At 52.2% G+C, this 27,442-nt stretch overlaps 1 protein-coding gene across 6 annotated transcripts in view; it reads right to left on the bottom strand.

The window, feature by feature from the left end:
• The window catches only part of EFR3B (EFR3 homolog B), a 156,717-nt gene that overhangs the window by 56,002 nt on the left and 73,273 nt on the right, over window positions 1-27,442 (bottom strand). For all 6 annotated transcript variants that reach the window (XM_071211906.1, XM_058287716.1, XM_058287718.2 and 3 more), the window contains 2 exons: window positions 1,169-1,245; window positions 162-289 (listed from right to left, as the gene is read on the bottom strand). In XM_071211906.1, coding sequence (XP_071068007.1) covers window positions 162-289; window positions 1,169-1,245 — 205 coding nt within the window. The remainder of the gene's footprint in view (window positions 1-161; window positions 290-1,168; window positions 1,246-27,442) is intronic.

The following is a 27,442-nucleotide window of genomic DNA, read 5'->3' as shown; positions in this document are numbered from 1 at the left end:
GTCAACCAGCCTTTGGAAGAGCCAACAGAACCCACTCCTCCGATCCAGCACGCATTTCTCAGCCCCTTCAAGGATCCAGGCCGCTGTCCTTTTCTCAAGAGGACCCTCTGATTTGCCTTACCCTCACCACCCAGGGTCTCCCACCTTCCCATCCTACTCACCCATAGCGGTGGCGACCCACATCACGGATGAGCCTCTCGGACAGGTAGGCGCCGATACGATCCAGCTTTTCTGGAGCCGAGAGGGCGTAGAACGTCAGCTTCTCCATGTTGGTCTTCACCAGGCCATCCTGTAAAGAAGACGGTTCATGATCACACCATGGCTGGACATATTCAAGTCCAAAGGCAAATACGAATTCGAATGAATCGGTATCCGCAGCGGGCCTGGTCTGCGTGCCCCAGACAACACACTGGTACCAGGGGACTAAAGATGGTGAAAGCACAGCTCCTGCCTTCCAGGAACTCGCAATCTGGCCCAAGGGTGCTTGCTGCATGTAGGTAAGAGGAGTAGGTGATGTAAGGGCACATGTGTGTGTGCATGTGTGTCTGTATGCATACACACGTAGTACACCTATACACACGGCTGTATGCGGGCATATGGGTGTGTAGGTGAGTGCACATGTTGTGTGTGTATGAATGGCAAGGCTTCATTAAAAGTGACAATTAAAACAGCACCAAGACATGAGAGGAAGCACGAGCTCTGCAGCTCTTAGGGAATTCTCCAGAGGATGCTGGAAATGGGACCCTCCAGCAGCCCATCAAGAAGGGGTCATGGGCTCCCAGTGAGCAAGTCAAGTCCATCAGCCCAGGGATGCTAACAGCCAGAGCGGCCTGTGGGAAGCCGAGTGGGCAGGCCTCCTGGACATGCACCCAGCCAGACACCCGGCAGTCGCCAGACGGCACCGGGCGGGGACACGTGGGCTCCTGAGCGCTCACACTATGCAGCAGGAAAGCTTCGCCATCACAGAGTCGGCACATCCAGGAAACCATCACCAGGGAGACTCAGGGGGAGCAGGTGCCTGCTGTGCGGCCAGGCGAGCAGGTACCTCCGCTCCCCTCTGCAGGTGGCCACGCCACAGAGATCCACAGAGCCTCGTCCTCAGGTTTCAAGTGGCCCAAGAACAGCCCGGGAGCCGGAGCCGGACAGAGGGACATGACAGGGTACCTACCTCGGGGTCCTCGGGGAAGATGTTGTCAACCAGCCTTTTGTACCTGGGGCGGAGGGCACCGCAGCAGCCACACACACCTGGAACGGGGAGGAGAACCCGTGAGCAAGGGCCCCTGGGCAGGCTGGGGAGACAGGCAAGCAGGGCCAGGCGGACGCGAAAGAAAACGGACCCCACGGGTCCCTCCCTGTGTCGGGCTCAGCCGCAGCTCCCCCGCCCCCAGATTCCAGGACATCTGCTGTTCTCGTTTGTGCGGGGATCAGACACAGGGGCCTTTGCCAAGTGGAGCCAGCAAGCCGGCAGGTCTTCAGGGCGCCCGGCAGAGGCAGGCATTGTCAGGGACGAGGCTTCTGGGGTGGGGGTCTCCAAGAAGGCGCTGCCCCCACATACTTCTCTCTCTCTCTCACACACACCCACACACTCCTGGCACCAGCCTGTAGACTTGCCCCCTGCGGCCCTGAATCTCACCTGGTGTCCCTGGGAAGGTAGATGCAGCTTTGAGGGACGGCTGCCCTCCCCCCCGCCCCTCCCCCACTTGCCCCCACCTCCCCAGTGTCTGCTCCTCTTCTCTCTCTACCATCCTCTCTCCTGGGGCCATTTCCATTCTAGAATGTGACCCGAAACTATGATGAATTAACATTATCATTAATTATTAACATTTGGAAATGCCTATTTAATGCGGCGTGACTGCGGTATTTGAAAACCGTGTCCTTTTCGAGCTGGGCAGGGCCTCGGGGTTTCCACCAGCCTCCGGCACAAGCAGTGAAACAGGGCTTCTCGTCCTCACGTAGCTGAAGGTAATCACTTGCACGGCTGTCGGAGATGAGCTCCTTCGTAGCCTCTGCTGCTGTGAAATGCCGGCGTTCGTACGCGGGTGAGAATGAACGACGCTGGCAAAATCACACGTCGGCTTCTCCGGGTCCCACCGTACAATTTTTTCAATTAATAAAGGCAATTGAAAACGTGCGAACCACTGCTGTTCTTCAACCTTCCTCCCAAGGCAGCACCTCCCCTTCGGCCTCCCAGCATACCCCTGGGTGCCTGGGGAGGGGGGAGGGGGGAGCAGGACGGGGGTGGGGGTACTGGGAATGGGCAAGAACCTGGGAAAGTTCACCCTTCCCCCCAAAAAAATAACAGTCCCCTCCTTCCCCCAATTAAAGATGAATTCTGCTTAAAATGCAAATGCACTCTGGAAAGATGAGGCCTGTGGGCCATTCCAAAGAGAATGAAGTACCTTCCTGGGAGTCACTTGAATCCGTTCCTTCACATGGAGGAGGGAAGCAGCTCTCTGCGGGTTTCGATTGGGAGGGGATTGGGGTGGGCCCAGCCAGGAGGAAGAGAGCAGAGACTTGGCCCCCAGGGGTAATCTGGTATTAGGGGGAGTGGGTGTCCTTGGGGAAGCCAAAGAGGCCTGGGGAGCACGTGGCTCCTGGGGGGGACATCAGGTAACTGACCGGCCCGGTGGCTGCGCCCGGTGGCCTCCTGCCACCCCTGGAGGACTGCAGGGTCGTCCTGTCCAGGTGCCCAGGCCGCCTAGACTTGGCGTCTTCTCACCTCACCCCGGTCAGCGCCCTGGGAGAAGGCTCTAGGCCCTGCCTGTTGGTGCCCAGGGCACACCGTGCCCTCCTGGGGCCTCCCGAGCCAGGGTTTACATCTGCCTCCTCGCCCGCGGCTGCCCCTGCCCGGGCCCACACTTGGCACAGTCCCCGCAGTGTCCCTAAGACCTGGGCGCTGGCCCTTCGCAGTTAAGGGAGTGAGGGCAGAGAAACACGGAGGACTTCAGGTTTTAAAAATCCTAGAGTCGGGTCCTTCCTCAAACCTTCCCGAAGGGCCCACAGCCAGGGCCTGCTCCCGGGAGGCAGAGCTGAGCTACGGATGCACCAGACGACCCCGATGAGAAGAAACCTGCGTCTGGGGGGGCACGGGGCTGGGGGGGGGGGGTTGGTCGGTGCTGCCAGCACAGCGGGGGCCTCCCAGAGCCTGGCCTGGCCTTGACCTCATCGGGGACACCGATGTGGAGTCTCCCCGGGTGGAGACCAGAGCGCTGGCCTGCTCCCAGGGCTTCCGGAAGGCAGGCCCAACACCCCCTTTTGCTCCAGTCCCTCCTTCTCTGGTCTGCGGACCCCTCCAGGAGGCCCCGGGACAGTTTCTTGGTGGGACACTATCCCATCCAAGGAAGCAAGGATGAGGGAGAGGGCCCGAAGGAAGAGGGCTAGAGCAGGGAGCCCCTTCTCAGCAGAGCTGCCCTGCTTTGTGTCTTTCCAGACACCTCTGGAGGAGGAGGAGGGGGCCTCCCAACTCACCCCTGGGTGTGTCCTTCTAATCTGTGCCGTCTTCCCAACCTCTCAGACCCTCTGAGGACACAGCGGTCATCAGTGTGGGTTCAAGTCCCAATCCTGCTGAAGCGGGCTGGTAGGAGAGGGAATGAACCAACGGATCTGGAACCCGGCAGAGAGGCCACGTGGACATTGACAGCCCCAAGGTGGCTGCTGGAGAACCCCCCACCCCCAGGATCCTGCTCTCCAGAACAAAGACTTCTTGTGGAAGCCAGGAAAAACCCTGGATGTTCCCCAGAAACTTTAGCATCGGGTGCTCACTGGGGGACCCGGTGGGGTGATCAATCCAAATAGCAAACAGCTGGAAGCCTCCCCTGCCATTAGCAAAGGGGGGGAATAAGTAACAGTTTAAAAGCCGGGCACAGGCCTGGGTGCAGGTGCATGCACTGCTCTCCTGCCTCTGCACCCGTTCCTGCCCTCTGTGCGTCGCTCTCACCATTTTTCCTCTGCCACGTGGCCACGCAAGTAAACCTGCGGATTTATAACCTATATTGGGGAATTGTAACCTGTAAACTCAGCCCTCTTTATCCCTTTTCACCCCCTTCCTCTCTGCCTGGGACCCCTGCTCTGTTATTTTCTCTCATTTCTCTTCCCTCCCTACCTGAATAAATTACTGGCCTAACTCACCCAGCGTGCTCTTGAAATTTTTGTCTGCAGCATAGCCAAGAACCTAGATAAAATGCGGTAACACTGCCACTTCCCAGCTGTGCGGCTTTGAGCATGAGTTTCCTTATTTCTCAAGTGGGGACAGAGCGTGTCACACACGGGCGTTATGTGAATATCTGCAAAGCGCCTGGTAAGGGCTAGCTGGCAGCTGTGATCCCTGCCTGGTTCCCGGGCCCGGCACAGCCAAGCCCTCTGATAAACGCTAGAGGGTCGATGGCTGGCTGGGGATCCCCTTGGGGGGCTGGCCCCATGGGCCAAGCTCAGCAACATTGACCAAGGTGGACGGAGGCCCGAAGGCCTAAGAAACTCAAACCAGGGGATGTTCCTCCCAAAGAGCAAACCGCGCTGACCTGCGGGTCTGTAGCACGTGCCGCTTTGTCCACGCAGCTCTACACACTTGCAAGTAATGACCTCAACCCCCAGCGCCTGCCCGGCCACCTTCCCCGAGCCAGAGACCCCACAGCCTCCCACCTCACCACACACTCTACAAACCCCAATTCAAATGCACCGGACAGCTGGCACTCGGTGCTGCCGAGACATGAGGACAGGGGCGCGCTGGAGAGAACCCTCCAGACCAGGCCGGAGGAGGTCAGAGCTGAGCCCTGCAGTACCGTGGTGGGAAAAGAGGGCGCGGGGGCCGAAAGGTGCGTCAGATATGAGCGGAGACTCTGGAGAGCAAAGCCACCTCTTCCAAACTGCTCCTGTGAACGCTAGCTGTGGGGTGTTAACAGGTATTCTCCAGAGAAAGGCTATCAAGGACAAATAAATACATGAAGCTGTGCATCCAAATCACCCTAAAGCAGAGTCACCACCGGCGTAAATTAGCATATTAAAGTCTCTGAGGGAAGCAGACTTGGTTCAACTGATAGAGCGTCTATATACCACATGGGAGGTCCAGGGTTCAAACCCAGGGCCTCCTGACCTGTGTGATGAGCTGGCCCACACGCAGTGCTGATGCGTGCAAGGAGTGCTGTGTCACGCAGGGGTGGGGTTAGCTAATGCCCTAATCATAACTCAATCACACCCAGATACAGATCAGATTACAAACATAATCCAATATTTCTTTTTGGAATTCATCAATTATATCAAACTGCTACAGTAGGTGATTGGTAGGTAGGTAGGTAGATAGATGATAGCTAGATAGCTAGATGGTAGATAGATAGAATGATATAATAAATATCACAAAATGCTAGAAGTTGGTAATCTAGGTATCTGGGTGAGGGTATATTGGAGTTCCATGTATTGCTTCTGTATCATTTTTGCAACTTGCCTGTAAATTTGAAGTTGTTTCAAAAGAAAGTTTTAAAAAATGTATTCATCATAGTGATGTTGATATGATAGTGGACGATGGGGAAATGTTGGTTTAAACAAACCAACAGGCATGGCAAAGAACAGAGTTGAGGGTTTCAGATGTTGAAGCTTTGATGTTGGAGTTTGATGCTGAAAACTTAAGCTGGAGCCCTGGGAAGTCAGCTCCCAGAGAAGGGAGAAGCCAGCCCCAGGAAGGAAGGAACCTTGAACCCAGAGAAAAGCAAGTCCCCACGGACATAGGAACCCAGGAAGCCTGAACCCTTGCGGCCATCAGCAGCCATTTTGCTCCAGATAGACTTTGGTGAGGGAAGTAACTTATGCTTTATGACCTGGGATCTGTAAGCTCCTACCCCAAATAAATACTTTTTATAAAAAACAACCTGGAAAGCAGACTTGGCCCAGTGGTTAGGGCGTCCGTCTACCACATGGGAGGTCCGCGGTTCAAACCCTGGGCCTCCTTGACTGGCCCACGTGCAGTGCTGATGCGTGCAAAGAGTGCCCTGCCACACAGGGGTGTCCCCCACGTAGGGGAGCCCCACGCGCAAGGAGTGCGCCCCATAAGGAGAGCTGCCCAGCGCCAAAGAAAGTGCAGCCTGCCCAGGAATGGCGCCGCCCACACGGAGAGCTGATACAACAAGATGACACAACAAAAAGAAACACAGATTCCTCTGCCACTGACAACAACAGATGCAGACAAAGAAGATGCAGCAAACAGACGCAGAGAACAGACAACCCGGGTGGAGGGAAGGGAAGAGAAATAAATAAATCTTTAAAAAAAAAGAAACCAACCAATTTTCGGTATTTTGCATCAGCACCCCTTTGGCTGACTAATACACCTGCCTACCTATTATCTAAACATTTGAGAGTAGGTTGCATACATCATGCCCCACTCATACTTAATACTTTCAGGTACATTTCCTGAAAACCAGGATACTCACAAAGCGATCACTTTAAGTACAGCTATCAAGATCAAGAAATTTAACACTGATATAAAGCATACAGTCCATATTCCAATTTTTTTTTTTTCAGTTGTCCCAATTATGTCCTTTTTTTCCCTCCTGGCTTGGAAGAGTAAAAAAAAAAATTTTTTTTTTAATTTTTAGTAACATATACAATTTAAAATTTCCCCTGTAACCACATTCAGATATATAATTCAGTGGTGTTAATTACATACACAATGTTGTGCAACCATACGATGAATACTTAACACTAGTTTCCAAGGAGCATTTATTGCCACTGTGTGGGCAATGGAAAGGTGTGTCATTCTGCAAATGGAGCATGCTGGAAACAGTGCTAAGTTTAGAGCAAAGAGTGCCGGGCTCAAGCCCTGCTTCTGTCATTTGACCTTTGAGACTGAGTGTCCTCATCAATACTTAAAGAGGACAAGCTGTTCTCTAAGATTCAGGTCTTTGACCCTTTTTAAAGCCCCAGTCACCCTAGAATCTAGAGGGGCAAATCACCTTGAACCCGATAGGCAGAGGAAGTTTTCCTGGAATGGGAGAATCGGGAAGATGCGGCAGGATTCAGAGGTGAAAAAGACAGCGGGGACTTAATTTCTCAAGTGCCAGGCATGGTCCGAAAATTCTTTGTAAGTATCAGCTTACCTAATCCTTACAAGAACGCCGTGGGGGGAAGCAGATGTGGCTCAACTGATAGAGCGTCCACCTACCACATGGGAGGTCCAGGGTTCAAATCCAGAGCCTCTTGACCCCTGTGGTGAGCTGGCCCACATGCAGTGCTGATGTGCACAAGGAGTGCCATGCCATGCAGGAGTGTCCCCCACGTAGGGGAGCCCCACGCGCAAGGAGTGCCGTGCCACGCAGGGGTGTCTCCGCATAGGGGAGCCCCACGCGCAAGGAGTGCCGTGCCACGCAGGGGTGTCTCCGCATAGGGGAGCCCCACGTGCAAGGAGTGCCGTGCCATGCAGGGGTGTCTCCGCATAGGGGAGCCCCACGCGCAAGGAGTGCGCCCCACAAGGAGAGTTGCCCCGCGCGAGAAAAGAGCAGCCCACCCAGGAGTGGCGCCGCACATATGGAGAGCTGACACAGCAAAGTGATGCAACAAAAAAAGAGACACAGTTTCCTGGTGCCGCATGACAAGAATGCAAACAGACATGGAAGAACACACAGCGACTGGACACAGAGAGCAGACAACTGGGAGAAAGGGGAGAGAAACAAATAAAATAAATCTTAAAAAAAAAAAAAAGACAGGCATTTAGGCGTATGGGAGCGCATTGCCCACAGTGGGAGAACAAATGCCTGGCCTGGTGTGATGTTCTCAGGATGAAGAGGAAGGAGAAGGATCTAGCAGACCCGTGTGGCTCTGTGGGAGGAGGAGGAGGAAGGTACAAAGGTTGACTCCAGGCGCTGGGGTATGAGAGCTGGAGGACAGCGGCGGGCTGCGCAGACGCGGAGAAGGCGGCGGTGGCTGGGTGGGGAGGGGCGATGCTCTATTCTGGAACATTCAGGTGGGCCGTCCAGTAGGAGGTTGGTGAGGACGGCTGCAGCGCATGAGAGCGCCCAGGGCTGGTGCTCCGAGGGTCGCCTGCTGGGACCCACCCCTGATGCCACAAGGGAGGGCCCGGTGGTCCGGAAGATGCGGAGGGAGGAGAAAAAGGCACAGGTGTCCAGAGCTGGCTGTCTTTTCCCTCCGCCTGCCTCTCTCTTCCTAGTTGCCCCTCCCGCTACTTTTTGGCCACGCACTTCATCTTTCTTTTCCCCGTTTCTCTGTTTCTTCCCGAAGGTCCTCCCAGCTCAGGCATTTGGGGTCCTCAGGCTGCTCACTCTGGCTTCAAAAATATGCCCATATTTAGGATCCCGTAAAAACCAAACTCCGCTATCTCAGTGATCTGATTCCCTAGCTCACAAGATTCTAGAAGCTGATAAACAGTCTTTCAGGGGGTTCATGCATTAAAAAAAAAAAAAAAAATCCTGAAAGTCAAAGAAAATCATCTCTAACAGTAGAATCTTAGGAGATACGGGGGCAGGGTGTTTACACACGGAAGCTGGCACATCAGTGTTTGAAAACTGCTCTGCTACGTTGGGCTCCAGAGTTTCTTTCTGTGGGAAAAATTAAGAGTTTTTGTTTTGTTCTGTTTGTTTGTTTGTTTTTAGCAACCACAGAGTGATTTTCAAGAGGATGGAGAAGATAACTGTTAAGGCCATACAGCTGGCAGGAAAGAAACACAAGAAAGAATCACTGGGGAAAACAAACCTAAAGCTATTACTTTACCGTCTCATCTGTTCCACTCCAGAAAGTGAAGGATCATATAGCAACAGGGATTTTTTGGAATCTCGGCCAGAGGGCAAAAGCCCCATGCTGTACTCCACACTTCCTGGGTAGGTAATTAGAGTCAAAAGCAGGAGGTCTTTTCTCTGATAAGGCCAAGAGCTGGGCAGGGTTTCAGACAGGAGCCCCTGCCCCTGGGTGGCAAAGCACCCCTACAAAACTTCCAACCAGAAAAAGGCGAGTCCAAAAGAGCCACAGCCCAGCCAGGGAATAAACCAAAGAAGGGAAGTTGTTAAAAGAACTCGAAAACCATTCTTTTTTTTTTTTTAAGATTTATTTATTTGTTTATTTATTTATTTCTCTCCCCCCTTCCCCCCGCCGCCCCGGTTGTCTGTTCTCTGTGTCTATTTGCTGCATCTTCTTTGTCCACTTCTGTTGTTGTCAGCGGCACGGGAATCTGTGTTTCTTTTTGCTGCGTCATCTTGTGTCAGCTCTCCGTGTGGGCGGCGCCACTCCTGGGCAGGCTGCACTCTCTTTCGCGCTGGGTGGCTGTCCTTACGGGTGCACTCCTTGTGCGTGGGGCTCCCCTACGCGGGGGACACTCCTGCGTGGCAGGGCACTCCTTGCATGCATCAGCACTGCTCATGGGCCAGCTCCACACGGGTCAAGGAGGCCCGGGGTTTGACCCGTGGACCTCCCATGTGGTAGACGGACGCCCTAACCACTGGGCCAAGTCCGCCGCCCTGTTCATTTTTAAAAACTTTTTGTTTTGAAATAATTTCCAACTTACGGGACAATTGCAAAAATAATACAAACCCCTCATAGAGAATGCCAAACATACACCTCCCCAGATACCCAGATCAACCAATTTCATCACTTTTCACCTTTGCCATATCACTCTGTCATCTATCTATCGATCGATCTATCATTGATCTATCGATCTATCTATCCGTCTAACCTACCTATTTTCTGAACATCTGAGAGCAGGTTGCCTACATCACGCTCCTTGAATACATAATACCTCCATGTATATTTTCTAAAACCAGGATATTCACTTACATAAATACTTTCAGTGCAGTTTTTCAAGTTCGAAAAATTTAACATTGATATAAAGCTTACAGTCTATATTCCAATTCTTCATAGGCCTTGTAATGTCCTTTTGAGCCTTTTCTCGTCCATCCTTAGATGCCACCTATCGTGTATGGAATTTGTCATTATCTCTTTTTCTCTTTCTTTTTTTTTAAATCGTGGAAACATATATACAACATAAATCTTTCCATCTAAACCTCTCCCGAGGATTCCATCCAGTGGGATTAATCTCATCCACAATTTTGCAGTACCTTCCCTACCATCCATCCCTAGAACGTTCCCTTCATCCCCAGTAGAGACCCTATACTCATTGTGCATTCACTCCCCATTGCGCATGCCCGCTGCCCCATAACCTGTAGTCTACTTTCTATTTCTGAGTTTGTGTAGTCTCTGATATTTTCTTTGTGGTTACCATGGGACTTAAATTGAACACCCTAAATCGATAGCAATCTCATTTGTTTTTGTTTTTGTTTTTTTTTTGTTTTTTTTTTTTAATTTCCCCCCCTCCCCTGGTTGTCTGTTCTTGGTGTCTGTTTGCTGCGTCTTGTTTCTTTGTCCGCTTCTGTTGTCGTCAGCGGCACCCGCTTCTGTTGTCATCAGCGGCACGGGAAGTGTGGGCGGCGCCATTCCTGGGCAGGCTGCTCTTTCTTTTCACGCTGGGCGGCTTTCCTCACAGGCGCATTCCTTGCGCGTGGGGCTCCCCCACGCGGGGGACACCCTTGCGTGGCACGGCACTCCTTGCGTGCATCAGCACTGCGCATGGCCAGCTCCACACGGGTCAAGGAGGCCCGGGGTTTGAACCGCGGACCCCCCATATGGTAGACGGACGCCCTAACCACTGGGCCAAAGTCCGTTTCCCATGTTTTTTTTAAAGATTTATTTTTTATTTATCTCCTCTTCCCCTTCCACCCCGCTGTCTGCTCTCTGTGTTCATTTGCTGTGTGTTCTGTGTCTGCTTGCATTCTTGTCAGTGGCACTGGGAATCTGTCTCTTTTTGTTGCATCATCTTGCTGCATCAGCTCTCCATGTATGCGGTGCCACTCCTGGGCAGGCTGTGCTTTTTTTGCACGGGGTGGCTCTCCTTACAGGGCGCACTCCTTGCGCGTGGGGCTCCCCTAAGTGGGGGACACCCCTGAGTGGGGCGGCACTCCTTGCGTGCATCAGCACTGCGCATGGGCCAGCTCCACACGGGTCAAGGAGGCCCGGGGTTTGAACTGCGGACCTCCCATGTGGTAGACGGATGCCCTAACCACTGGGCCAAAGTCTGCTTCCCTCCCTCAGCTTTTGATTATCTGAGAATATGTAAACCCTCCCTTACTTTTTTAAAAAGATTTTTTAAAATTTATTCCTCCTTCCCTTACCCCTCCCCCCCCGCTCATTGTTTATGCTCATTATCTGCTTTCTGTGTCCATTCATTTTGTGCTTGTCTTCTTTTTAGGAGGAACTGGGACCCAAACCCGGGACCTTCCATGTGAGGCACCTAATGGCTTGAGCCACCTCCTCTCCCTGCCTGTTGTGTCTCTCGCTGTTTCCTCATTGTGTGTCTTCATTGCATCACCTTGTTGTGCCATCTTGCTGTGCCAACCGTTTGCGTCAGCTTGCTGTCTTTTTTTTTTTTTTTTTTTTAAAGATTTATTTATTTATTTATTTCCCCCCCCTCCCCTGGTTGTCTGTTCTTGGTGTCTATTTGCTGCATCTTGTTTCTTTGTCCGCTTCTGTTGTCGTCAGCGGCTCAGCGGCATGGGAAGTGTGGGCGGCGCCATTCCTGGGCAGGCTGCTCTTTCTTTTCACGCTGGGCGGCTCTCCTTATGGGGCGCACTCCCTGTGCGTGGGGCTCCCCTACGCGGGGGACACCCTTGCGTGGCACGGCACTCCTTGCGCGCATCAGCGCTGCACATGGCCAGCTCCACACGGGTCAAGGAGGCCCGGGGTTTGAACCGCGGACCTCCCATATGGTAGACAGACGCCCTAACCACTGGGCCAAAGTCCGTTTCCCTAGCTTGCTGTCTTGCTCGTCTTCTTTAGGAGGCACCAGGAACCAAACCTGGGACTTCCTATGTGGTAGGCAGGCACCCAACTGCTTGAGCCACATCCACTTCCTGCTCCCTCACTTTTGAAAGACATTTTTGCTGGCTATAGAATTCCTGGTTGGCAATTTTTTGCTTTCAGCACTTTGTGTCATCCCACTGCCCTCTTGCCTCTATGGTTTCCAATTAGTAATCAGCACTTAATCACACTGGGGCTCCTTTGTGCATGATGTGGGGCTTCTCTCTTGAGGCTCTCAGAATTCTCTCCTTATCTTTGGCACTTGACAGTTTGATTATCATATTCCACCGTACGGGTCTATTTGAAGTTCTTTGAGCATCTTGGATGTGCATTGTCATGTCTTTCATGAACTTTGGGAAGTTTTCAGCCATTGCTTCTTTGAATATTCTCTGCCCCTTTCTCTCTTCCTTCTCCTTCTGAGACTCCCACAATGCATATATTGATATACTTGAAGGTGTCCCACGGGTTCCTCAGGTTCTGTTCACTTTTCTTCATACTTTCCTCTTTCCGCTCCACAGACTGCATGATTTTAATTGTCTTATCTTCAAGCTCACCAATTCTTTTATCTCCCAGAAACCCTTGCCCCAGGCAGCATGACGCAGCCCGACTGCTCCCCCACAGGCTCTGTAGGGCAGTTCTGTGAGCCGCCTTCCACACGCTGGGCAAGTTCTGGGACAGCGAGTCCCTCAGGCCACCGCCAGCCAGACTGGGCCACCAGCTCCCAGGATGTGTCCCAAGGGTACTCTGCTCCCTGTGGAACGGGGACCAGGGGCCAGCACTGGGAATGCCGGCGGACGGTGAGGGGCGGGGCGGCCAGGGTGCCAGGAGAGCCTCCCACCCTTCCCCCTTAGTTAGAGAAGTTGTAGGTTTCCAGAAAAATCACACAGAAAATACAGGGTTCCCATCTAGTTCTCCCCCTCCCCATTTTCCCTATTAGTAACACTTTGCATTCGTGTGGTAGCTTTGTTACAATTGATGGGAAAACCCTACCGCCTTTAAGTGGCCTTTTTCTGGATTGGGTGCTCAGTCTGTTACCATAATCCTTTGTTTTCTGGAGCTTTGAGGAAGAAGTTTCTGCCAGTTCTTGCTGGTTGTTCAAAGCTTCTGTGGAGAGAAGGAGCCCTGAGGCGTCTCACGCCGCCATCTTGATGGGGGTAGGGCTGAAAACAGTTCATTTTCAGGAGAGATTATTAACAGGTCAGTGTTTTTACATTTCTTTAAATCTTTCGCTTCTGAAGGTATTTATTCTCAGTGTTAGTGCACAGAAGTAGGTGGAGTTTAATTCACAGCTGTTTGGCTCTGAATTTTCAATGCTGAGCTGTTTTATTTCTGAGAGGGAAGCTCTCCTCAGCAACTCGTCTCTCACTCTCTGGGGTCAGGCCTGGCAGACCCCAACCGTGACGCACCGCAGGAAGTGGACAAGGGATCCTCTTGTCACGAGGACCTGCCTTGCTTCAAATTTTAATACCTGTATTGAGGAAAGGAGGAAAAAATGGCATGGCCAAGTTCGCGCTGGTTCCTGAACAGTCAAATCAGTAGTGGTTTACAGAGGGCACAGTTAAGAGATATCAGGGCTTCCCTCCAACTTGAAAACTGTCAACCGTTAAGCCCTGCTCCCCTGCCCCTCCCGCCATTCTCTGGCTGGTTCATTCCGCCCCAGCCTCAAGGACCTCCTTGCACACCCTGCCTCATGGTCTTTGCATGGAATGTCTGGAATGTTCTGGAATGTTCTTCCCTGTATCCTGGGGGCTCCCGTTCTCATTTCTCTGAGGTCTCTGCCCAAATGTCTCACTGGGGAGAACTTCCCCGACCATTCCTAAAATGGCACCTTGACGCCCCTTTAATTCTCTATCCCTGATTTATTCCTTTTCACGGCACTTTTCTGCCAGCAGACACGTTTCACATGTGTCTCCTGTCTCCCCCGACAGGAAAGCAAATTCCTTGAGGACTTCTTCTCATTTCTGCTGTATTCCCAGGGCCTGAGACAGGGCCCAAGCTAGAGAGGGTGCTGAATGAAAGAACGAGTGTGTATCTGAGAAGAAAAGCAATCCACGCGTGTCAGAGTCAGGAAGGATAAGGCAGTGAGCAAATGATGCCCAGAGGCTAGCAAGCGAGGGCTTAGAGGACCCCGGAGAGACGGTCCTGCAGGACAACCGTGCCTCCGGGTCCCCCGCCGGGCTCACCGGGCCACTCTCTCCAGGACCAGGGTGGGTGCGGGGGACACACCGGGGCGGCGGCCTGGGGCAGGGTCCTTCTCCTGCCTGGCCCGGCTGGCGCGTGGCCGCTGTGCTGACTGTCCCTCACGCTCACCCTGGGGCCCTGGGAGGGGGCGGGGCGGGGAAGGGAGCTGGGGACACGCTCCCCAGTGACTCTGGCGCACGCCCTGGCAGGGCAACCAGCTGCTGGCCACCCGCGCGGCCCCCTCTCCTGGGGCTGCCAGCAGTACCTGCGTCCCCTCGACCCGAGGCACCACGGCCCTATGTCTCCTTTTCTCTACGGGCCTGAGCCTGTCTCCTTGACGGGTCTGTCCCCTCGATCTGAGTTACCCACCACCCAGAGCAATTGATGGTCTGAAACTAACAAAAAAAACCTCTCGAACACTAAATGCACCATGCTTTTCCATTTCCAGTCCCTTCCCCCAATCCCCCACTACTACCCAGTATCATCTGTCAGGCCCCCTGGGATACAATGACGGTTCATTTGGACTTCTGTCATGCCCCAGCCTCCCTCAGGCTGATCTTCGGTATCTAACAAATGCCCCCTGTGCTGTGCAGCAGGCCAGGCATTCCACAAATACGCCACAGAATTCTCATAACAACCCCATAAGGTCTAGACTGTTACTCTTAGTTTATAGATGAAGACACAGGACCAGAGAGGTTAAGTGTCCTGCCTAAGGTCACACAGCGTTTGCCCCTCTGTCATGTGGCTCCCCTGATTCTCCCATCGCTTTCCTTCAATAGCCTCGATAATTTCCCAAGTTCGATCTGTGTTTTTCTTTGCCACGGCCACCATGCTGGGACCCCTCTTTGATGCCTGCCAGCCAGTCCTGGGAAACGCCACCGGCTGTATGTCGTTTTGCAGCAAATCTTTGCGTGCTTGCTTTCACCTCCCAGTCAAGCTGTTGAAAGTGGCTCTCAGGTATGAAATTACTCAAACCCTTCAGCTTCAATTCCACAAGGGGTGCCTCCCCCCGGCAGGAGGGGCCCCCCGTCTCCACGTCCGTCCTCCGCTGCAGGTGGGCCTCTCGCCCGCATTCCCCTGCTGGAAGAGCGTCGTCAAGTCCAGCAGGGCCCTTCAGGGGACCTTGGGGAGAAGGCGGGCGCTAGAAGAGCGGCGGACAGAGGCAGCCCCCCGGCGCCGGCTGCCCCAAATGCTGCGGAGGAGAGGCTGCTCGGGTGCCAGGGGCCACGCGGGGGCTGGAGACGGCAAGGGGGCAGGCGAGCCGGAGCCGCGGGCCAGGGCCTGGGAGCCCCCTGCGCTCGGCTGGCCCGGCGGAGCCTGACCCCTCCTGGGCGCCTGGAAGCCCCCGTTAGTAAGGGCCATGGCTTTACCCTCTGCCGCCGCAACTTGTGCATATTCTTTGCACCATATTCTTCCCCCAGTTTTTTTTAAAGATGTATTTATTTCTCCCCCCTCCCTCCCTTGTCTGCTGTGTGTCCATTCGCTGTGTGTGCTTCTGTGTCTGCTTGTCTTCTCATTAGGCAGCTCCGGGAACCGATCCTGGGACCTTCTGGAGGGGGAGAGAGGCGATCATTCTCTTGTGCCACCTCAGCTCCCTGATCTGCTGTATCTCTTACTGTCTCTCCTGCATCTCTTTTTGTTGCATCGTCTTGCTGTGCCAGCTCCCTGCGTCGGCCGGCACTCCTGCAAGGGGCAGTACTCCGTGTGGGCCAGCTTGCCACATGGGCCAGCTTGCCTTCACCAGGAGGCCCTGGGCATCGAACCCTGGACCTCCTATATGGTAGACGGGAGCCCCATTGCTTGAGCCACATCTGCTTCCTCTCCTGGTCTTCTACCACTGCTTGCTGAGGCTAAGTTACTTCAGTGACTCATGGTTGCTTCCACTCAATAAACTGTAAATTCCTCAGGTTTCCTTTTCTGCCGACCCAGGTAGAGTATCCTGAGCCCAGCAGGCCTGGAGGAAAGCTGACGATGACGCAGCACTTCACTTGCCTTTGATCACCGGGAGACTGGGGGAAATCACCTCCTCCCCCAGCCCCTGGTTTCCTTTTTATAAACATCAACGCCATTATCCCCAGACACCAAGAAAAAGGTCTTTTTGCTCAAAATAGCCCATATTTATTTTCTTACCGTTACATTCCCTCTGGAAAGGTGACGGCTGAACTTCATCTTTCCTTTCACCAAAACATATTGAATTATGTTTAAACAATTTACAATAAAATTGAATCCAGGACTAATGGCCCCGACACCCCTTGCCAATGAATTGGTGGAAACTGAACAAAGTTCGGAGCGAGAGTGGCTCTCGACTCAAGTACCTCCCACAAGCAGCAGGCCCTGCGCTCAGTCGGGGTAAACTGAACCCAAGCAGCTGCGCTGAGTATTTGCTGGATGGCATGGGGTAGAGAAGACAGTGTACAGTGCAGAGGTCAGCTGTCAGGGCACTTACTCTCTGGGTGAGTCCCACACATGCAAAGTTGATGAATCACGACAACAAGACATCTATAAAACCAAAGAAATGGCTGAGTTGCATGAGTCAAGGAAGGCTTCCTGGAAGAGGCAACACCAGAGCTGGGTCACCGGGGTTCGGGAGAGCTGATAAGCACAGATGAGTCCACGAAAGGAAAACTCAACAGCCCTTTGATGGCGAAAAATTTAAGTAAACTAAAAATGTTCTCTCATCTCTTTTTTCCCTTTTTCCTTGCTTCTGATTTTAAAGGGAATACATGCTCACGTATATACATTTGTAAATGGAAAGAAATGAAAATGAATATAAACACTTATCACGACATGCTTTGGAGGTATTAAAGTGTTACTGCATTTGTTCTAGCTTTGGAGGTTTTGTTTGTTTGTCTATACATGTTTTAAAATATGTACATAAAATTAGGGTCATAGAGTAGGGTGTTAAAACACGCTTTGTTCTTTGTGGGCACATAGCATGAGCTAAATATTTTTCAAAATCTCATTTTAATGGCTACTTCCTATTCCATTTTCTGAGCAGGCCCTGATTTATTTAATCATTCCCCTTTGTTGAGTCCAATTTTTCATTAATCTGAGAGATGCACTGATTTATGCTGGGTAATTCGAGCCGGGACATCGAAGGGCCTGATGGTGGGTGGGGGGCTCGGAGCGCAGCCAGTCTGCCGGGGTTGGGGCCAAGGCCTGCCTCAGGTGGTTCAGGGAAGATCGGGGCACTGAAGAAAATGAGTTTGGGGAGAAGCAGAATTGGCCCAGTGGTTAGGGCGTCCGTCTACCACATGGGAGGTCGGCGGTTCAAACCCTGGGCCTCCTTGACCCGTGTGCAGCTGGCCCATGCGCAGTGCTGATGTGCGCAAGGAGTGCTGTGCCACGCAGGGGTGTCCCCCGTGTAGGGAAGCCCCACACGCAAGGAGTGCACCCTGCAAGGAGAGACGCCCAGCGCGAAAGAAAGTGCAGCCTGCCCCAGAGTGGAGCGGCACACACGGAGAGCTGACACAGCAGATGACGCAACAAAAAGAGACACAGATTCCCTGTGCCACCGAGGGTGCAAGCAGACACAGAAGAACACACAGCGAATGGACACAGAGAGCAGGCAACGGGGCGAGGTGGGAAGGGAAGAGAAATAAATAAAAAATAAATCTTTAAAAGAAAAAAAGAGTCTGGGAAAGGAGGCAGGGTCCGAGTTTCCAGACAGCTCTTATTGGAAGTGGATTAAACAGCAGCTGAAGTCTCCCTGAGGGGACAGCTTGGGCCACACCTTGTCTGAATGCACAGACCAAGGGCTGTCGCGGTGGCCGGCCTTTCAAACTCCCTTTGCTTCCAACACGTCCCGGCTTCCAACCAGTCTTGGCTAATCCAATTGCCCCTGAATTGAGGACCAGGATTTAAAATGAGAGAAACTTGTTCCATCAACCTAATGTCAGAGCTTCGATTCTTTACGAGCCGTCGGCTTCCCGGGGCTTTGGCATCATTCTTCAAGCAAGTAACAGATTTAAAATAAAGAGTGTTTTTCCATTTCTCTGTCTCTTGGGGCCACTGAAAGTGGGAACAGTTCATCCAAGCCGTTTTCAGGAGCAGACAGCCTGGCTGCAGGCCCCAGGTCCAGACCTCAGGCTCCTCATCTGCAAAATGGGAACAACCGAGCCTCCACCTCAGGGGGGCGGGGATGGCCACGTAAGGTACCCCAGGTGAGGCCTTACCTGTTCCCGGCACAGGTAAGCCCGCAGGAACTGCAGGCCAGTGCCAGCAACATCAGTATTACTATGTATTACCATGATCATTATAATGAAAAGCTCTTCTCCAGCATTGGGAAAAGAAGGCAGGGTGGAAGCAAACGGAACAGAGCAAACAGAATAACATGGATGCCAGAGCAAGAATGGCCCTTAAGGTCCTTCCTCTTTATTTTATACTTGGAATGTGAAACACAACAGGCTGAGAAGAAATCTAAGCCTAAATCCAGATGGACATACCATCGTCCCCTGGATACACAGGACAAGCTCCTCTGGAATCATCAAGTCTAGCAGCAACAGCTAACTTTTTTTTTTTTTGGCTTATTGGTACCTGGCCATATGCTAAGTGTTTTACCCGTGTTATTTCATTTAATCTTTACGAAAGGCCACCGAGGTCAATATAAGTATCCTTGGGGAAGCGGACTTGGCCCAATGGTTAGGGCATCCGTCTACCACAGGGAGGTCTGTGGTTCAAACCCCGGGCCTCCTTGACCCGTGTGGAGCTGGCCCATGCGCAGTGCTGATGTGCGCAAGGAGTGCCCTGCCACACAGGGGTGTCCCCCACGTAGGGGAGCCCCATGCGCACGGAGTGCACCCCATAAGGAGAGCCGCCCAGCACAAAGGAAAGTGCAGCCTGCCCAGGAATGGTGCCACACACACGGAGAGCTGACACAACAAGATGACGCAACAGGGAAACGGACTTTGGCCCAGTGGTTAGGGCGTCCGTCTACCATATGGGAGGTCCGCGGTTCAAACCCCGGGCCTCCTCGACCCATGTGGAGCTGGCCATGCGCAGTGCTGATGCGCGCAAGGAGTGCCGTGCCACGCAAGGGTGTCCCCCGCGTGGGGGAGCCCCCACGCACAAGGAGTGCGCCCGTGAGGAAAGCCGCCCAGCGTGAAAAGAAAGTGCAGCCTGCCCAGGAATGGCGCCGCCCACACTTCCCGTGCCGCTGACGACAACAGAAGTGGACAAAGAAACAAGACGCAGCAAAATAGACACCAAGAACAGACAACCAGGGGAGGGGGGCGAAATTAAAATAAATAAATAAATCTTTAAAAAAAAAAAAAAAAAAAAAAAAAAAGATGACGCAACAAAGAGACACAGATTCCCATGCTGCTGACAACAGAAGCGGACAAAGAAGAACACGCAGCAAACAGACACAGAGAACAGACAACTGGGAGGCGGGGGAGAAGGGGTGAGAATAAATAAATAAAATATATATATAAAAGTATCCTTGTTTTACAAGTGACACCACGTCCAATAGGTTGACTTGTATCCATTCCACCCCGGAGGCCTCTTCTTTAAAGACCTTCTATTTTTGATAAGGAGAAATAGAAATGAAAACGCATTCACTGGGAAGATGGAACGTATAATCAGGACCCTGCTAATGACACGTTACACACACGGGCAGGATCGCGGAGGTAACGAGAGGGGACGGAAGAGTGTCAGAGGGGACTAATTTTGAGCGTGAGGAGAAGGATTTCATTGTGCTGGGAGGAAAAGAGGGCTTTCCGCGTAGGAAGAGGGTGAAGAGAACGCTGACGTTTCCCAAGGGCCTATTATGTACCTGATTCAAAGTATTTTATTTTAAAAAACCAAACCAAAACCACCACGAGGCTAGTAGTCTCGTTTTAAGATGAGAAAACCAAAGCTCAGAGAGGTTCATGCACCCGAGATCACCCGGCGAGCAAGCCACAGGGCCAGGAGAGGGGCAGGGCCCCTCAGGCTTCAGTGCGATTATGAGCAGAAAATTGGACGTGAGAGGAAATACGACAGGCAGGGGAGTCTGAGGAACTAGAAGAAGGGCACTTTCAGGATGGATTCTTTTTGAACGTTATATACAGCGGGTGAAACCCGAGGGGGGTGCCAAGGCTGATTTCTCTTCCTGAGTCTCAGCTCTACTCAGGTGAGCTGCTGCCATGGGGGGAGGCTGGAGAAGGGCGCCCCAGTCCTCCCTCTAGCTTTCTTTGCAACTTCCTGTGAGTCTATAAGTATTGAAAAATAAAAAGTTGGGGAGGGAAGCGGCTGTGGCTCAATCGGTTGGGCTCCTGCCTACCATATAGGAGGCCCTGGGTTTGCGTCCCGGGGCCTCCTTGTGAAGGCAGGCTCGCCCGCATGCTACAGAGTGCCGGCCAGCCCACAGGCACCGCAGAGCACCAACTCAGCAAGGTGATGCAACAAAAAGGGAGACAAGCAAAAACACAGAAGAGCGCACAGTGAATGGACACAGAGACCAGACGGCAAGCAAGCCACGGGGGGGGCGGTTAAATTAAAGAAAGAAATACAGACACAGAAGAACGCACAGCAAATGGACATAGAGGGCAGATAGCAAGCAAAAAAGCCACAAGGGGGGTGAATTTAAAAAAAAAAAAAGCTGGGGGAAAAGCTGGCCTAGAAGGAAGGTGAAGACCTCTCTTTTGAAAGGAGAAGGTAACTGGTGGAGTTCCAAGGCCAACAAGAGTCTGCTCTGCTACTGGGCATGAGGACATGCCAGCCTCACCTGCCTCGTCTTGGAGTGACCTGCCAGCCCCATGGTAGACTGGCCACAACCGGAGGAAGTAAGACTTGTCACCACGTAGATAGGCCCTCCTTGCGAGAGGGGCTGCATGGGGAGGTGAGCCTTTCCCAAGAACCGAGCCAGGCTGCAGGGCGCCAACAGGGCTTTTTGGTGAGAAAAGGCACAATCGCTAAATAAAATGCAGCCTGGCCCGGGAGTCCTGATGCTCCCACAGAAGGTCACATCCACTGTCACAGGCTGGCAGGCCAGGGGCAGGGGGAGAGGGAGGGGCGGGCAGTCCAGGCAAGAGAGAATGTTGCACAGAAAGCAGAAAATTTCGGAACTCAAGCTTCCTAGGGAATTCCTGGAAGGGACCTGCCACCCAGCGCTCAGGGTAGAGCTGAGGAGCTTAACTGATAGGCGGGCAAGACAACTGTAATGAATGATCTTCAATATTGTCGCTGTTTTTGTTTGCCGAAATCTACCAATGCGAAGTACAGGGATATGTTGGCTTTCAGTTCTGAGGCCATAAAATGTCCAAATCAAGGTATAAACAGAGGTGCTTTCTCACCAAGCCGGCTACTGTTGAGCTGTTGTCCGGCCCCATGGCAAAGCAAGATGGCGGCCGAGCTCCGCCTTCCCCTCCAGCATCTACCTTCTCCCGGAGTCAGCTGTGGGCAAACAGGCTCGGGGCTCCTCTCCTTCTGGCCTCCTCTATCAGTTTCAGCTGCTCCACTTTCTTTCTGAGTTCAGCTGCAAGCGTGTGGCTCATCCCTCCCTGGGCCTCAGCTTTTGGAGCCTCCTGGGGGCTTCCCCCGCTGAGCTCGGCTCTGGGTGAAACTGGAGTCCTTTCTCTCACATTGTAGGATCAAAGATGGCGGCCTCCTTCTCCTGCGTCTCCTTTCCTATCAGACCAGCAAGAGGGCGGAGGCTCAGTCTGAGTCCCGCCTCACTGGCAGAGTCCAACCGAAAGGGTCTCACCCTCTCTGGAATGGGTTAGTTCACAAACAGCATCTTTCTCTTTGGGGGATTCACAGAATAATTTCAAACTTCCACACACTCCAAACAGGAAGTTTATTTGTAACATAAATACAGTTTCGTGTTTTATAGCAGGGAAAGAAAATGGGTTTGGGAATTAAGTCATACTGGGGTTATGAACCACTGTGACCACAGACAAATCGCTCAGGTCTTCCATTGGTTTCTTCATCTGTGGGAGAGGAGTGAAGCATCTAGTGCAACCTGGTACACAGTAGGTGCTCCATAAACGTAAGTTCTCTGGGTCCCCTGCAGATGCTATTTCATAAGCATCTTTCCTGTTGCTGGATTATCATAATTATTCTCAGCATGTGCCTAAAATTCCAGCGAGAAGATCCGCAATAATTTACGGACCCTTTTCCACGTCACTGGATGTTTATCTTATTTAATATTCAAGATAACTTTGGAACAAATGCATATGTGTGTGCATTATAACTTTTTTCATTTTTTGGATTATTTCCTTGGAATGAATTTCCAGAAATAGGACCAAAGGTATGGACATATATTAGGAGGTACCTGGGATTGAACGCTGGACCTTGTATATGTGAAGCATATGCTCAACCACTGAGCTTTTTTTTTTTTATAGATTTATTTCCCCCTCCCCTACCCCCTTGCCCTGCTGTTTTTTTGCTGTGTCCATTAGCTGTGTGATCTTCTGTATCTATTTCTCTTTTTTGTCTTCTCATCTTCCTCCTCTAGGATTCAGAGGGATTCGATCCTGGTGACCTCTGAAGTGGAGAGAGGTTCCCTGTCAATTGCGCCACCTCAGTTCCACTGGTCTCTGCTGCACTTTGCTTTGACTCTCTCCTTTGTCTTTCTCTTGTTCCATCATCATCTTGCTGTGTGACTCATTGGAAAGGGCACTGGATCACTGCACAGGCACTGGGTCACCACGCGGACACTCACGCAGGCACTTGGCTCACTGCGTGGGCACTGGCTCGCCGTGCAGGCACGTTTTCTCCTCTTCTTTTTCACCAGGAGGCCCCAGGGATCAAACCTGGGTCCTCCCATATGGTAGGCAGAAGCTCTATCACTTGAGCCACATCTGCTTCCCTCAACCACTGAGCTTTACCCCCTCCATATGGTATGGATCTTTTAAGTCCCGAGCTCTTGCCTTGTCTATTCAAGGTTGGGCAGTGGCTGAAGGGAGCTGCAGAGGATGTTGCACACAGAGGCCTCCTTGGTCCTAAGACCGGACTGCAAGCGGCTCTGGCCACCCAGGTAAGAAAGTTGGCCTTCAACCTGAAGGGAGGGGGTGCGCTCTGAGGGCTGCTGAAAAGGGGGTGTGAGAGGGTGACAATAACCTATGAGGAAGAATGGTTCAGCATAATCTGGCGGTGCTATCTAGTTGAATTTGAGTTTAGAAAGGGAGAGAACAGGGAATCGGATTTGGCCCAATGGATAGGGCATCCGCCTACCACATGGGAGATCCAAGGTTCAAACCCCGGGCCTCCTGACCCGTGTGGTGAGCTGGCCCACACGCAGGCTGATGCGCACAAGGATTGCCCTGCCACTCAGGGGTGTCCCCCATGTAGGGGAGCCCCACGCGCAAGGAGTGTGTAAGGAGAGCCGCCCAGCGCAAAAATAACGCTGCCTGTCCAGGACTGGGGCTGCACACATGGAGAGCTGACACAGCAAGATGATGCAACAAAAAGAAACAGAGAGTCCGGGTGCCGCTGACAAGAACGCAAGCGGACAGAGAAGAACACACAGTGAATGGACACAGAGAGCAGACAACTGGGGCGGAGGGGGGCGGAAGGGGAGAGAAACAAATAAAAAATAAATCTTAAAAAAAAAAAGAAAGGGAGAGAACAGAAGGGAGAAGAGACGGAGCAGGGTCCAGGGCGGTGGCAGAAGAGAACAGAAAGGAGGCCAACCCCTGAGTGAGGACAACCCACAGGCCACGGCCAATGGCCCAGAGAGGGAAGGAGAAGGCAAAAGTCTGGAGCCAGACACGGAGCCGGGGACCACCCCTCATAACAGTGCAGCAGCTGCAGTGGTCCTGGAAACTGGATTGCAAACTCATCCCACCAGTGCAGAGTGACTGGCTCCACAATATGGCAGCACGAGAGGAATGTACGAGGTGTGCCATCAAGGCACCCTGGGGCTAGCATCTGAAAACTGCCCAGGAAAGTCAACGCATGAAAGCTTGAGGGGAGAGAGGGGCTGGAGGGCGATGGCTTCGTGGGTACAGAGTTTCTGTTTGACGGATGGAAGGGTTTTGTTCACGGGTGGTGTGATGGATGCCACTGAATCATGCACATGAAATGATTCAAGTGGGTAATTTTGTGTTGTATAAATGTTAGCACAATAAAAACCAAATACATATTTATTAAATGGAAGAACGTGCGCACAGTATCAGCAAAAATGCCGAAAATAACTAGAAATAAATCTGAAAAGAGATGGGAAAAAACATCTTAAGCAGATAGCAGCGGCCAGGAGCCTTCCTGCATCACGACCTGTTTTTCAGATTTCTACTAATCACAGGCATAGGACAGACTATCACAGTGATGTGTGTAAACAAAGCAGCTCGGTAAAACTTAGCCCGCTGCCTGAAGCATATTTGAACAAATTAAGTACAAACCTCACTGGCATAATTTCAAAGACTAGGTGACAACATGGGAAAAGTCCTAGGATGGCGTGTTTAACAGGAGAGGTACACACTAATCTGTGCCAAAGAATGGCCAAAACAATGACACGGTGATGAAATAAGAACAGGGAATGTGGAGAAAAGAAAGCAGTTCGTTTTAGGGGAGTATCAAATCACTGGGAATTTGCTCCTTTGTGTCCATTTCCATCAGCCCCGTGTGGACACTTGGTTTTAATTCCCAGAGTGCTTTGCAGCAGGTCAGCAGGCCTGATGGGCAGGGCCCAGCCCCTGGCGCCTCTGTGACCCCAGCCCCTTCCCACGTTCAGCCCCCTTCCCTTGGTTCCTTGTTGCACAATGGCCCACTCCGGCCCATCGTCTTGGCTGCTGGGTGGACATTTTTAATTTAGAGGGTGTTACCCCCTACGCATCACCTTCTTCTTCCAAGTCTTCTCCCAGCTGGGCCACCACTAACTCCTGCAGGGTTAAATTGCCAAATCACCATAAGCCCCCTGTAACTACTTGGTCTGGGAGCTTTAATACTTTGAGGTTGAGCGCTTTAAAATTTTTAAAAAGCGGCAGCAGGCAACAGTTTCTCTTCTCATTCTCTCTACTTTAGGTGCACTGGGCCTCCTCGACATCGCAGACCATACGGTGAGTCTTGGTTTTATTCAAACGCCAGCTACCCTGTGAGTCTTTAAATCCAGTTACACTTCGCCGCTATCCTCGTACCCCGCGATGGGTGTCTCGAGCGTGGCTTGAGAAATCTAACTGAAAAACGAGGCACAGAGCATCGGCTTTTTCTCGAGCCTGCATGTATCTAAGTCAGCTCGCAGATGACTGTTGTCTGTGCCTGTCTGTTCAAATGTTATTAATCGCCTGTGTCCTCAGGGCCATCACAGCCTGTGTGATAAAATCTAGGCATCATCGTCCCAGCCCAGCGAGTGAAAGCGGAGGTCAGGCAGGACGTGGCTACCAGCTTCCGACAAAAAAAATCAGCGTCCACGGCCGCCTCTCAGACACAGCCGCTGGCACCACGTGCCCACCCTGACCCCGTCTGGCGGGCTTAGCACGTGGGGTCTGGGAGAGCCAGGGCCGGGAGCACCGCGGGTGGAATTTGGAGATTCTTCCCCTTCTTGGCCCAGACGTTCCATTTCTCAGTATCTGCACCTGCTCCTACACCCAGGGGAAAAGAGGATGAAACAGATTGGGTGGCTTTGTTTGGAAACACCTTATATGTTCATCGGCTGGGACTGGCTAATAAAGCGGGGCACCTCCGAGCAACGGACTCTACGTGGCCGCTGGAGACGAAGGAAGCAGAGCTGTGTGTACCACCCCAGAAACGCCTCCAAAACCCGCTGTTTATGAAAAAGGAGGCGTTTGTGTGAAACACACACGGGCCAGGACAGCTTGGCACATATGAAAAAATGTTATAACTGCATGGACACACGGCATGCTGTTAGTGGCTCCCTCCAGAGAGGGGAGGGGTGCTTGGGGATGAGCAGGAAGAGGTGAGAGGGAACTTAGGCTGTCCTTCAATGCGCTGGCCACTAGGCACTGGTGTATATTCAGATTAAAATGTGAATTAGGGGGAAACGGACTTGGCCCAGTGGTTAGGGTGTCCGTCTACTACATGGGAGGTCCGCGGTTCAAACCCTGGGCCTCCTTGACCCGTGTGGAGCTGGCCCATAAGCACAGTGCTGATGCGCGCAAGGAGTGCCCTGCCACGCAGGGGTGTCCCCCGCATAGGGGAGCCCCACGCGCAAGGAGTGCGCCCCGTAAGGAGAGCCGCCCAGTGCGAAAGAAAGTGCAGCCTACCCAGGAATGGCACCGCCCACACTTCCGGTGCCACTGACAACAACAGAAGCGGACAAAGAAACAAGACGCAGCAAACAGACACAGAGAACAGACAACGGGGAGGGGGGGGATTAAATAAATAAATCAATCTTAAAATAAAATAAAATAAAATAAAATAAAATGTCAATTAGGGAAGTGGATGTGGCTCAAGCGACTAGGCTCCCGTCTACCATATGGGAGGTCCAGGGTTCGATTCCTGAGGCCTCCTGGTGAAAGCAAGCTGACCCGAGCAGAGAGCTGGTGCAGCAAGATGACACAACGAAAAGAGACGCAGTGGTGAGACAATAAGAACTGCAGCAGACCAGGGAGCTGAGGTGGCGCAAGAGATTGAGCACCTCAATCCCACTGCAGAAGGTCCCGGGATTGGTCCTCGGTGCCGCCTAAAGAGAAGACAAGCAGACACAGAATGCACAGCGAATGGACACAGAGGGCAGACAACAAGGGGGCAGGAGAAATAAATACATCTTTCAAAAAATGTAAATTAAATGCTAACCTTTCCGTTCTTTGGGCACACTGACCACAGTTTATGAGCTCAATAGCCACACGTGGCTGATAGCACCATACCAGACAGTGCGGGTATTTCCTTCATCGCAGAAAGTTCTCTGTTCTCTCGGACAGCCCTGACTTAGAGCTTAAGTTTTTAGTTATTTTTTTTATCGCCCCCTTGTGACTTTTTGCGTGCTGTCTGCTCTGGGTCCATTTGCTGTGCCTTCTTCTGTGTCTGTATTTATTTATTTCCCTTCCCCCCTTGCGGCTTGCTTGCTGTCTGCTCTCTGTGTCCATTTGCTGCACTCTCTTCTGTGTTTTTGCCTGTCTTCCTTCTTGTTGTGTCACCTTGCTGAGTCAACTCTCTGCAGGCCTGGCAGCTCTCCGCGGCATTTGCGGGCCAGGTGGCACTCCGCGGCGCCTGGGCCAGCAGCTCTCCGCAGCATGCAGGCCAGCCTGCCTTCACAAGGAGGCCCCGGGACGTGAACCCAGGGCCTCCCATATGGTAGACGGGAGACCAGTTGGTTGAGCCACAGCCACTTCCCAGAGCTTTAGTTTTCATTTGAATTCTCTCCCCAACAAAAAGGCTTCACGTATTACTCACGTAATTTAAATAAGTACAATTCTTACTTTCTCCTATTTCTCTCTAGGATAAAACTCCTCACAAAATAGGAGGGAAATAATTTTCTTTTCAAAGATTTAGATTCCCAGAATTAAAAACTCAAATAGGACCTGTTTTCTCTGCAGAGTCA

The sequence above is a fragment of the Dasypus novemcinctus genome, chromosome 25 (assembly GCF_030445035.2).
Source record: "Dasypus novemcinctus isolate mDasNov1 chromosome 25, mDasNov1.1.hap2, whole genome shotgun sequence".
Lineage (NCBI taxonomy): Eukaryota > Metazoa > Chordata > Mammalia > Cingulata > Dasypodidae > Dasypus > Dasypus novemcinctus.
This window is presented reverse-complemented; position numbering and strand designations above follow the sequence as displayed.